The sequence below is a fragment of the Bombina bombina genome, chromosome 2 (genome assembly GCF_027579735.1).
Source record: "Bombina bombina isolate aBomBom1 chromosome 2, aBomBom1.pri, whole genome shotgun sequence".
Lineage (NCBI taxonomy): Eukaryota > Metazoa > Chordata > Amphibia > Anura > Bombinatoridae > Bombina > Bombina bombina.
This window is the reverse complement of record NC_069500.1, coordinates 37,458,209-37,470,830: the sequence shown is the minus strand read 5'-3', so window position 1 is coordinate 37,470,830 and position 12,622 is coordinate 37,458,209. Positions and strand designations below refer to the sequence as shown.

Below are 12,622 nucleotides of genomic sequence, written 5' to 3'. Positions count from 1 at the left end.
GATATCCCTGGGAAACAATCTCTAATGCCCAGGGATCATGGACGTTTCTTGCCCAAGCCTGGGCGAAGAGAGAAAGTCTGCCCCCTACTAGATCCGGTCCCGGATCGGGGGTTACTCCTTCATGCTGTCTTAGAGGCGGCAGCTGTTTTTTTGGCCTGCTTCCCCTTGTTCCAAGCCTGACTGGTTTGGACTGGGCGAAATTTCCCTCTTGTTTTGCATTAGAAGAAGCTGAAGCTGCACCACTCTTGAAGTTTCGAAATTAACGAAAATTATTCTGTTGGGTCCTTAATTTATTGGACCTATCCTGAGGAAGGGCGTGACCTTTTCCTCCAGTAATATCAGAAATGATCTCCTTCAGGCCCGGCCCGAATAGGGTCTGTCCTTTGAAGGGGATATTAAGAAGCTTAGACTTTGAAGTAACGTCTGCTGACCAGGACTTAAGCCATAACGCCCTGCGAGCCAGAATGGCAAAACCTGAATTCTTAGCCGTTAGTTTGGTTAGATGAAAAACGGCATCAGAAATAAAGGAATTAGCTAAACTTGAGAGCTTTAATCCTGTCTAAAATATCATCTAATGGGGTCTCCACTTGTAGAGCCACCTCAAGAGACTCGAACCAAAAAGCCGCTGCAGCAGTAACTGGGGCATTGCATGCAAGAGGATGGAGAATAAAACCTTGATGGATAAAAAATTTCTTAAGGAGACCCTCCAATTTTTTATCCATAGGATCTAAGAAAGCACAACTGTCCTTGACGGGGATAGTTGTACGCTTAGCTAGGGTAGAAACAGCACCCTCCACCTTAGGGACTGTCTGCCACGAGTCCCGTATAGCGACATCTATGGGAAACATCTTTTTAAAAGCAGGAGGGGGAGAGAACGGAACACCTGGTCTATCCCATTCCTTAGTAATAATTTCCGAGAACCTCTTAGGGACTGGAAAGACATCAGTGTAAACAGGCACTGCAAGGTATTTGTCCATTTTACACAATTTCTCTGGAACTACAATGGGGTCACAGTCATCCAGAGTCGCTAAAACCTCCCTGAGCAATAAGCGGAGGTGTTCAAGCTTAAATTTAAAGGCTGTCATTTCAGAATCGGACTGAAGTAACGTCTTCCCTGAATTTGAAATCTCACCCTCAGAAAGCAACTCCCTTTGCCGCGGCTTCGGAGCATTGTGAGGCTATATCAGCCATAGCTACTAAAGCGTCAGAATGCTCTGTATTTGTTCTAGCCCCAGAGCTGTCTCGCTTTCCTTGTAACCCTGGCAGTTTGGACAATACCTCTGTGAGGGTATTAGTCATAACTGCCGCCATGTCTTGTAAGGTAAACGCATTGGACGCGCTAGATGTACTTGGCGTCACTTGAGCGGGAGTTATAGGTTCTGACACGTGGGGAGAGCTAGATGGCATAACCTCTCTTTTATCACCTCTGGTGATAAATCTTTAAATGCCATAATATGGTCTTTATAATTTATAGAAATTTCAGTACATTTGGTACACATTCTAAGAGGGGGTTCCACAATGACTTCTAAACATATTGAACAAGGAGTTTCCTATATGTCAGACATGTTTAACAGACTAGTAATGAGACCAGCAAGCTTGGAAAACACTTTAATAAATGTGAAACAGCAATTAAACAAAAACGGTACTGTGCCTTTAAGAGAAAAAAACTATCACATAAACTGCAAAACAGTGTTAAAAAGTAGTAAACTCTTCGAAATTTTTACAGTGTGTTTAAGGGACTAAAGCAGCATTGCACCCACTTGCAAATGGATGATTAACCCTTTAGGCCCCAAACCGGATTTGAAAAACGTTAAAAAAAGTTAATAAACAGTTAAACACCTTGCCACAGCTCTGCTGTGGCACCTACCTGCCCTCAAATACGTTTTAGGGGAGAAATAAGCCCTCTATAGTGGTCCTCAGATGCCAGAGGACTCCTTTGGGGAAGCTGGATGTCTCAGTCTGAATAAGAACTGTGCATCTAGAGCGCGAAAATAGGCCCCTCCCACCATGCACTTGATGTCAGAGGGCCTTAAGAAAATACTCCTAGGAGTATCTGACTAGCCATGTGGAAACTAGGCCCCAAAAAATGATTTATCACCCTCAGAGAAAAAACGTTCTTTCTATATAACATGTAAACGTTTTGACACTAAGAAATATGAGTATTAACATGAATTTTACCCTTTTTTGTAAGCATGATCCCAGTCATTGTTAAATCACTGCATCAGGCTTACCTCAATTATACAAGGCTCTGTCAGCATTTTCTAGATCTTATCATCTCTCTAGAAATAAATATACTGAACATACCTCAAAGCAGGTAAACTGCAAACCGTTCCCCCAACTGAAGTCTTTCCCATACTCTTCAGATATGCGTGAGAACAGCAATGGACCTTAGTTACAAACCGCTAAGATCATAAACCTCCAGGAAGATTCTTCTTCTAATTTCTGCCTGGGAGTAAAACAGTACTACGCCGGTACCGTTTAAAAATAACAAACTCTTGATTGAAGGTAAAAACTACACTAAGTCACCACATATCTCTTATACTTCCTATCTTGTCGAGAGTTGCAAGAGAATGACTGGGAGTGGCAGTTAGGGGAGGAGCTATATAGACAGCTCTGCTGTGGGTGTCCTCTTGCAACTTCCTGTTGGGAAGGAGAATATCCCACAAGTAATGGATGAACCCGTGGACTGGATACACCTTACAAGAGAAAACACAGCAGAACAAGAGGTCATGATTTCTAGTTAGAGCAATCGAATAATCTGCAAAAGCACCATATTTCACAGAAACAGTAATAGATGCATCAGATATTGCACTCCAGCAGAAACTATGAAGAATACAAACATTCTTGTGATATGACTTAATTAGATTTTGCACTACTAGTGGTAGTGGTAACCCTGTAAATGGGTTAAACACATAGATACAGTATTGTACTGGGGTTACAGAGATCTGCCAGTTCCAAGCAGGAACTGTCCTGCCTGTCACAGTTCCTGTCTGTCACATGTATGATGGGCAGGTGTATGACGGGCAGGTGTATGACAGGCAGATGTATGATGGGCAGGTGCATGACAGGCAGGTGTATGATGTACATGTGTATGACAGGCAGGTGTATGACAGGCAGGTGTATGACAGGCAGGTGTATGATGTACATGTGTATAACAGGCAGGTGTATGATGTACATGTGTATAACAGGCAGGTGTATGATGTACATGTGTATAACAGGCAGGTGTATGATGTACATGTGTATAACAGGTAGGTGTATGATGTACATGTGTATGACAGGCAGGTGTATGACAGGCAGGTGTATGATGTACATGTGTATAACAGGCAGGTGTATGATGTACATGTGTATGACAGGAAGGTGTATGATGTACATGTGTATGACAGGAAGGTGTATGATGTACATGTGTATGACAGGCAGGTGTATGATGTACATGTGTATTACAGGCAGGTTTATGATGTACATGTGTATGACAGGCAGGTATATGATGTGCATGTGTATGACAGGCAGGTGTATGATGTACATGTGTATAACAGGCAGGTGTATGATGTACATGTGTATGACAGGAAGGTGTATGATGTACATGTGTATGACAGGAAGGTGTATGATGTACATGTGTATGGCATGCAGGTATATGATGTGCATGTGTATAACAGGTAGGTGTATGATGGTCATGTGTATGGCATGCAGGTATATGATGGTCATGTGTATGGCATGCAGGTATATGATGGTCATGTGTATGGCATACAGGTGTATGATGGTCATGTGTATGGCATGCAGGTGTCTGATGGTCATGTGTATGGCATGCAGGTGTATGACAGGCAGGTGTATTATAGGATTAAGCATGACAGGAAGGTGTATGATGGGCAGGTGTATGACAGGCAGGTGTATTATAGGATTAAGCATGACAGGAAGGTGTATGATGGGCAGGTGTATTATAGGATTATGCATGACAGGAAGGTGTATGATGGGCAGGTGTATGACAGGCAGGTGTATGATGGGCAGGTGTATGACAGGCAGGTGTATGATGGGCAGGTGTATGACAGGCAGGTGTATGATGGGCAGGTGTATGACAGGCAGGTGTATTATAGGATTATGCATGACAGGAAGGTGTATGATGGGCAGGTGTATGATGTACATGTGTATAACAGGCAGGTGTATGATGTACATGTGTATAACAGGCAGGTGTATGATGTACATGTGTATGGCATGCAGGTATATGATGGTCATGTGTATGGCATGCAGGTATATGATGGTCATGTGTATGGCATGCAGGTGCATGATGGTCATGTGTATGACAGGCAGGTGTATGATGGTCATGTGTATGGCATGCAGGTGTATGAAGGTCATGTGTATGACAGGCAGGTGTATAATGGGCAGGTGTATGACAGGCAGGTGTATTATAGGATTAAGCATGACAGGAAGGTGTATGATGGGCAGGTGTATGACAGGAAGATGTATAATGGGCAGGTGTATTATAGGATTATGCATGACAGGAAGGTGTATGATGGGCAGGTGTATTATAGGATTATGCATAACAGGAAGGTGTATGATGGGCATGTGTATGACAGGAAGGTGTATGATGGGCATGTGTGTGACAGGAAGATGTATAATGGGCAGGTGTATTATAGGATTATGCATGACAGGAAGGTGTATGATGGGCAGGTGTATTATAGGATTATGCATGACAGGAAGGTGTATGATGGGCATGTGTATTATAGGATTATGCATGACAGGAAGGTGTATGATGGGCAGGTGTATTATAGGATTATGCATGACAGGAAGGTGTATGATGAGCATGTGTATGACAGGAAGGTGTATGATGGGCATGTGTGTGACAAAAATGTGTATGATGGGCATGTGTATGACAAAAATGTGTATGATGGGCATGTATATGACAGGAATGTGTATGATGGGCATGTGTATGACAGGAATGTGTATGATGGGCATGTATATGATAAGAATTTGTATGATGGGCATGTGTATGACAGGAATGTGTATGATGGGCATGTATATGATAAGAATTTGTATGATGGGCATGTGTATGACAGGAATGTGTATGATGGGCATATGTATGACAGGAAGAATATAAAACATTTTGTGATATGACTTAATTACCCCAAAGACAATGTAGTGTAAGAATTACATGCTATAGATTTTGCACTACTAGTGGTGGTAATAACCCTGTAAATGGGTTAAACACATTGATATAGTCTCTTACTGGGGTTACAGAGATCTGCCAGTTCCAAGCAGGAAACAGACAGTAAGCCAATTGACAACAGCAGTCACATGTATGACAGGCAGGTGTATGACAGGCAAGTGTATGATGTACATGTGTATGACAGGTATCTGTATGACAGGCAGGTGTATGATGTACATGTGTATGACAGGCAGGTGTATGATGTACATGTGTATGACATGCAGGTGTATGATGTACATGTGTGGGTATGACAGTCAGGTATACAACAAGCAGGGGTTTGATTGGCAGGTGTATGACAGGTAGGTGTATGATGGGCATGTGTATGACAGGAAGGTGTATGATGGGCATATGAATGACAGGAAGGTGTATGATGGTCATTATTATGACAGGAAGGAATATGATGGGCATGCATATTGCATGCAGGTGTATGATGGGCATATGTATGACAGGAAGGTGTATGATGGGCATGCATATGGCATGCAGGTGTATGACAGGAAAGTGTATGATGGGCATGTGTATGACAGGAAAGTGTATGATGGGCAGGTGTATGACAGGAAAGTGTATGATGGGCATGTGTATGACAGGAAAGTGTATGATGGGCAGGTGTATGACAGGAAAGTGTATGATGGGCATGTGTATGACAGGAAAGTGCATGATGGGCATATGTATGATAGGAAGGTGTATGATGGGCATTTGTATGACAGGAAGGTGTATGATGGGCATGTGTATGGCATGCAGATTTAATTTATACAATGATAGGCAGGTGTATGATGGGCATGTGTATGACAGGAAGGTTTATGATAGGCATATGTATGACAGGAAGGTGTATAACAGGAATGTGTATGATGGGCATATGTATGACAGAAAGGTGTATGATGGGCATATGTATGACAGGAAGGTGTATGATGGGCATATGTATGACAGGAAGGTGTATAACAGGAATATGTATGACAGAAAGGTGTATGATGAGCATATGTATGACAGGAAGGTGTATGCTGGGTATTTGTAGGACAGGAAGGTGTATGATGGGCATATGTATGACAGGAAGGTGTATGATGGGCATTTGTATGACAGGAAGGTGTATGATGGGCATGCATATGACATGCAGGTGTATGATGGGCATATGTATGACAAGAAGGTGTTTGATGAGCATTTGTATGACAGGAAGGTGTATGATGGGCATATGTATGACAGGAAGGTGTATGATGGGCATATGTATGGCAGGAAGGTTTATGATGGGCATATGTATGACAGGGAGGAGTATGATGGGCATTTGTATGACATGAAGGAGTATGATGGGCATTTGTATGACAGGAAGGTGTATGATGGGCATGTATATGACATGCAGGTTTATAATGGGTATATGTATGACAGGAAGGTGTATGATGGGCATTTGTATGACAGGAAGGTGTATGATAGACATGTGTATGGCATGAAGGTGTATGATGGGCATATGTATGACAGGAAGGTGTATGATGGGCATATGTATGACAGAAAGGTGTTTGATGGGCATATGTATGACAGGAAGGTGTATGATGGGCATTTGTATGACAGGAAGGTGTATGATGGGCATGCATATGACATGCAGGTTTATGATGGGCATATGTATGACAGGAAGGTGTATGATGGGCATTTGTATGACAGGAAGGTGTATGATGGGCATTTGTATGACAGGAAGGTGTATGATAGACATGTGTATGGCATGAAGGTGTATGATGGGCATATGTATGACAGGAAGGTGTATGATGGGCATATGTATGACAGGAAGGTGTATGATGGGCATATGTATGACAGGAAGGTTTCTGATGGGCATATGTATGACAGGAAGGAGTATGATGGGCATTTGTATGACAGGAAGGAGTATGATGGGCATTTGTATGACAGGAAGGTGTATGATGGGCATGCATATGACATGCAGGTTTATGATGGGCATATGTATGACAGGAAGGTGTATGATGGGCATATGTATGACAGAAAAGTGTATGATGGACATGTGTATGGCATGCAGGTTTAATTTATACAATGATACTTTAATGAATAAATAGCCACTTTACCTTGACGCTTCCGATTCTTTCCACAGCTTAATCCAAACAGCGGCATCCCCAGATATGATTCCTTCTACAATCCCATGGAAATCCTGCAAACACATAAAAAATATTTAGTGCAGATCAGGGATGTAAAAGTAACAAGTTGCAACACGATTTTAGGAACCAGATTAGTGTAGTTGAGTATAACTATTTGTAGAATAATGTAACACGTTTGAAAACAGAAGTAACACACTTGAAGCAGGAAGTAGTCTGGTTCCCACAATTCCCACAGTTTGCAGTAGAAATAATGTGGCATCAGGTTTACATAAATATGTTAATGTGATGTGCTTTGGCATATGACAATGTTCAGCTATCTATTCTATTTCCAGGTCTGGAATCAGGAGGGCCCGGAGGTGGAGACAGAATATTTGGGAATAGGGGCATGACTGGGTGAAGTTTGTGCTTTCAGTGTGTATGGTGATTCAAAAGGTCAGTTGTTGGTCTAATATAGTATCTGGGTAGTTCCGGGGTTGGTAAAGGAGTCTATGGGCATGACTTCGGTGTTAAGGTGTGGCAAAGTTGTTCACAGGCGGAGTTTGGAGTCTGTAAGAATATTAAGAGTGTCCAGATGTGGAGGTTAGCAGTCTGTGGGTATATTTGGGGTGTTCATTGGTGGGGTTATTGCCCATTCAGGTGTGAGGTTAGAAGTCCTTGGGCATGGCTGTAGTGTTTAGGTGTGGTTAGGCTGTTCAAAAGTGGAGTTATGGGCCTGTATGCATGGTTGGGTTGTTCAGGTGTAGAGATAGGAGTATGTGGGTATATTTAGGATGTTCAGGGGTGGGATTTGGAGTCCTTATACATGGCTGGTGCATTCAGGTATGAGACTAGTATGTGGGTCTGACTGTGGTGTTCAGGTGTGGCTTGGTGGTTCATGTGTGGGGCTAGGAGTATATTTAGGGTGTTCAGGGGTGGGGTTAGAAGTCCATCGGCATAGATGGCCCATACAGGTGTGAGGCTAGGAGTCTGCTGTCATAACTAGGTTGTTCAGGGAGAGTTTGGAGTCTGTGGGAATAGCTGATCTGTTTTGGCAGTTAAACCAAGGACGTTTAGCTTTTCTTTGGTTCACTTTGTGGGGAAGAGGAAGCTGAGACCATGGAACAGAGCTCCTAGTAGGTAACAATACCACACAATATATGGTGTATGGAAGCTCTCATATTCTGCTGTAGTACAGATACTTCAAGTAAACAAAAAAATATTGTGATTTAACTAACAATTATATTATTTTAATGTTTTTGAGTAAAACATTGACATTTTCTTTAAGGGGCATTAAACCCAGAGCATTATTTTTGTGGTTTTGCAAACCAAAAGCAGTTTAGGGGTGCACCTCTTAAAAAGCCTGGAGTAATACATGTTCCATGTTCTTTGTTGTCGCCAATTATGAACACAACAGCAATATCACTACTGTCATAATGTTAAAGCTACAACATCAGCATGTCCATAATGTAACCCTTATTCCAATCCCTAATCCTAACCATGGTGTGAAATCATCAACACTCTTCCATATGGCATACACACATCCTCGCTGTGATTTAGTGGCTACGATAGGAATGGATAAAATGATAGTGTATTTGCATTTATATATGTACAGTAAGTGTTTATGTGTTTGTTTACATCTTTATGTGTGTGATGGATAAAGGTCTGAATAAATAGCTATATACTGTGTTATAATCACACTAAAATAATCACATACATTTATAAAATGTTGTATCATTGTTCCTCACTGGATCAGGTTTATGTTAAAAAAACAACATACAATAATAGTTTTCCTCTGTAACAGGATACAAATAAGGATATTTATAGTGACACGTTTAAGTGACTGTCACACAGTCTATGCTATGCTTATGATTTTCAGCCTGTGTTAGATATCATTACTGGGACTTTGTGCCAGATAATCCCTTATTTACATACATCAAAAACAGAGCTCAGTTGCCAACAACGTTATGCTCCAAGGCTGTTTACCTTAAAGATTTAAAGGGACAGTTCACCCAAAAACTTTCCCCCCTTTAAATTATTCCCAATGATCCTTTTTACCTGCTAGAGTGTATTAAATTGGTTGCAAGTAGCTCCTTTACTTATATTTCAGCATTTGAAATAGCTGATTTAGCTTGTGGTTTCCCAACCTATACTGAAAGTTTTGATACTGGCGTATACGCTATTGACAAGCCTAAGTAAACACAGCCCACAGAAGAGATTACATTATCAGTGGGGGGCATGATAGTTAAGTAATAAAATTATCATTTTCCATTGTTCTCTCTATGTATTGAGCTTTGGTGTTCCAGACAAATATAAGATAAGGAAGTAAGTCTGTGTACATAAAAGTGATAACATAATGAGATCTGATATTACCTGAAGCTCAACCCATTGTAATAGGCTGTGGTTTCAAAGCACAAAACCAGCTACTTCAGATACATAAATAAACCCGAAAATGCAATTTCTCAAATATTTTATACCCTGCAGTTGGTATAACAAGTCATTTAAAATACATTTATGGAAAAACAATTTTACAGTGTACTGTCCCTTTAACAATGACAGAGCGTCTCCTAAACTGGTGGTCACTGGAGGGGACCTGGTGCATGCGGCAACAGGCACTTGTCACAAAATCACAGGCTGGAGAAACAGACATTAGCGCACAAGAAAGGCTAACTGTAAGCAAAACAGGAGAAGAATTAGAGACCACTAGGAACAGAGAGAGAGGTTATGGGGGTGCTATGCTCCCCTATTCATTATTGTAACACTGTTGTTGGATGCACTAAATTTGCCTTGCAGTGCAATTTAGCATGAGCTACATGCATAACAAGGAAAGTGGTACAGGAGGGAGAAGGGGTGTTTACAAAGCATAAACGTCAGTATAAGATGTAGTCAACACCTGTAACCTTTGCACCCTGATAGTTAGCTATGAGGTCAGCAACTGCAAATTATATGGTCTAGAACCAGCACTTGCTGAGAATTAGTCAAATGTGATACATTTGCTCTTTTAAACTGTTTCAACAACACATAATACTCTAGATATCCATAGGTTTAAATAAAGCACACATATATACATATTTACATTTAGCTATATCTGCATTTACTTATAAGGTTTATAAGCCTGAGAATAATCATACATCATGCACTCCTGGAAGCATAAAAGTATATACAAACAATAACCCATAACCATCATACACAGGCAATGATACATAACCATTATACACAAGTAATGACCCATAACCACAATGTATACACAAAGCAATGACCCATAACCATAAATGTATACACAAAGCAATGACCCATAACCATAAATGTATACACAAAGCAATGACCCATAACCATAAATGTATACACAAAGCAATGACCCATAACCATAAATGTATACACAAAGCAATGACCCATAACTATCAATGTATACACAAGCAATGATCCATAACCATCATACACAGGCAATGATACATAACCATCAATGTATACACAAGCAATAACCCATAACTATCATACCCAGGCAATGATACATAACCATTATACACAAAGCAATAACCCATAACTATCAATGTATACGCAAGCAATGATCCATAACCATCATACCCAGGCAATGATACATAACCATTATACACAAGCAGTGACCCATAACCATCATAAACAAGCAGTGACCCATAACCATTATACACAAGCAATGATCCATAACCATCATACACAGGCAATGATACATAACCATCAATGTATACACAAGCAATGATCCATAACCATCATACCCAGGCAATGATACATAACCATTATACACAAGCAGTGACCCATAACCATTATACACAAGCAGTGACCCATAACCATCATACACAAGCAGTGACCCATAACCCATAACCATCATACCCAAGCAATGATCCATAACCATCATACCCAAGCAATGATCCATAACCATCATACACAAGCAGTGACCCATAACCATCATACACAAGTAATGACCCATAACCATCATACACAAGCAGTGACCCATAACCACAATGTATACACAAAGCAATAACCCATAACCACCAATGTATACACAAAGCAATGACCCATAACCACCAATGTATACACAAAGCAATGACCCATAACCACCAATGTATACACAAAGCAATGATCCATAACCATCACTGTATACACAAAGCAATGACCCATAACCACCAATGTATACACAAAGCAATGACCCATAACCATCACTGTATACACAAAGCAATGATCCATAACCATCAATATATACACAAAGCAATGACCCATAACCATCAATGTATACACAAAGCAATGACCCATAACCACCAATGTATACACAAAGCAATGACCCATAACCACCAATGTATACACAAAGAAATGACCCATAACCACCAATGTATACACAAAGCAATGACCCATAACCATCAATATATATGGAAAGCAATGACCCATAACCATCACTGTATACACAAAGCAATGATTCATAACCATCACTGTATACACAAAGCAATAACCCATAGCCATCATACACAAAGCAATGACCCATAACCATCATACACAAAGCAATGACCCATAACCCATAACCATCATACCCAAGCAATGATCCATAACCATCATACACAAGCAATGATCCATAACCATCATACACAAGCAATGATCCATAACCATCATACACAAGCAATGATCCATAACCATCATACACAAGCAATGATCCATAATCATCATACACAAGAAATGATCCATAACCATCATACACAAGCAATAACCCATAACCATCAATGTATACACAAGCAATAACCCATAACCATCAATGTATACACAAAGCAATGATCCATAACCATCAATGTATACACAAAGCAATGACCCATAACCATCAATGTATACACAAAGCAATGACCCATAACCATCAATGTATACACAAAGCAATGATCCATAACCATCACTGTATACACAAAGCAATAACCCATAACCATCAATGTATACACAAAGCAAAGACCCATAACCATCACTGTATACACAAAGCAATGACACATAACCATCATACACAAAGCAATGGCCCATAAGCCATAACTATCATACACAAGCAATGATCTATAATCATCATACACAAGCAATGATCCATAACCATCATACACAGGCAATGATCTATAACCATCATACACAAGCAATGACCCATAAGCCATAACCATCATACACAAGCAATGATCTATAATCATCATACACAAGTAATGATCCATAACCATCATACACAAGCAATGACCCATAAGCCATAACCATCATACACAAGCAATGACCTATAATCATCATACACAAGTAATGATCCATAACCATCATACACAAGCAATGATCCATAACCATCATACACAAGCAATGACCCATAACCATCATACACAAGCAA

General features: G+C 40.6%; 1 protein-coding gene across 3 annotated transcripts in view; it reads right to left on the bottom strand.

Annotated features, from left to right (window-relative positions):
- LOC128648395 (phospholipid-transporting ATPase ID) overlaps positions 1 to 12,622 on the bottom strand; it is a 381,201-nt gene that overhangs the window by 179,232 nt on the left and 189,347 nt on the right. For all 3 annotated transcript variants that reach the window (XM_053701018.1, XM_053701019.1, XM_053701017.1), the window contains exon 2: positions 7,252 to 7,334. In XM_053701018.1, the coding sequence (XP_053556993.1) occupies positions 7,252 to 7,297 (46 nt within the window). In that variant the 5' untranslated portion in view covers positions 7,298 to 7,334. The remainder of the gene's footprint in view (positions 1 to 7,251; positions 7,335 to 12,622) is intronic.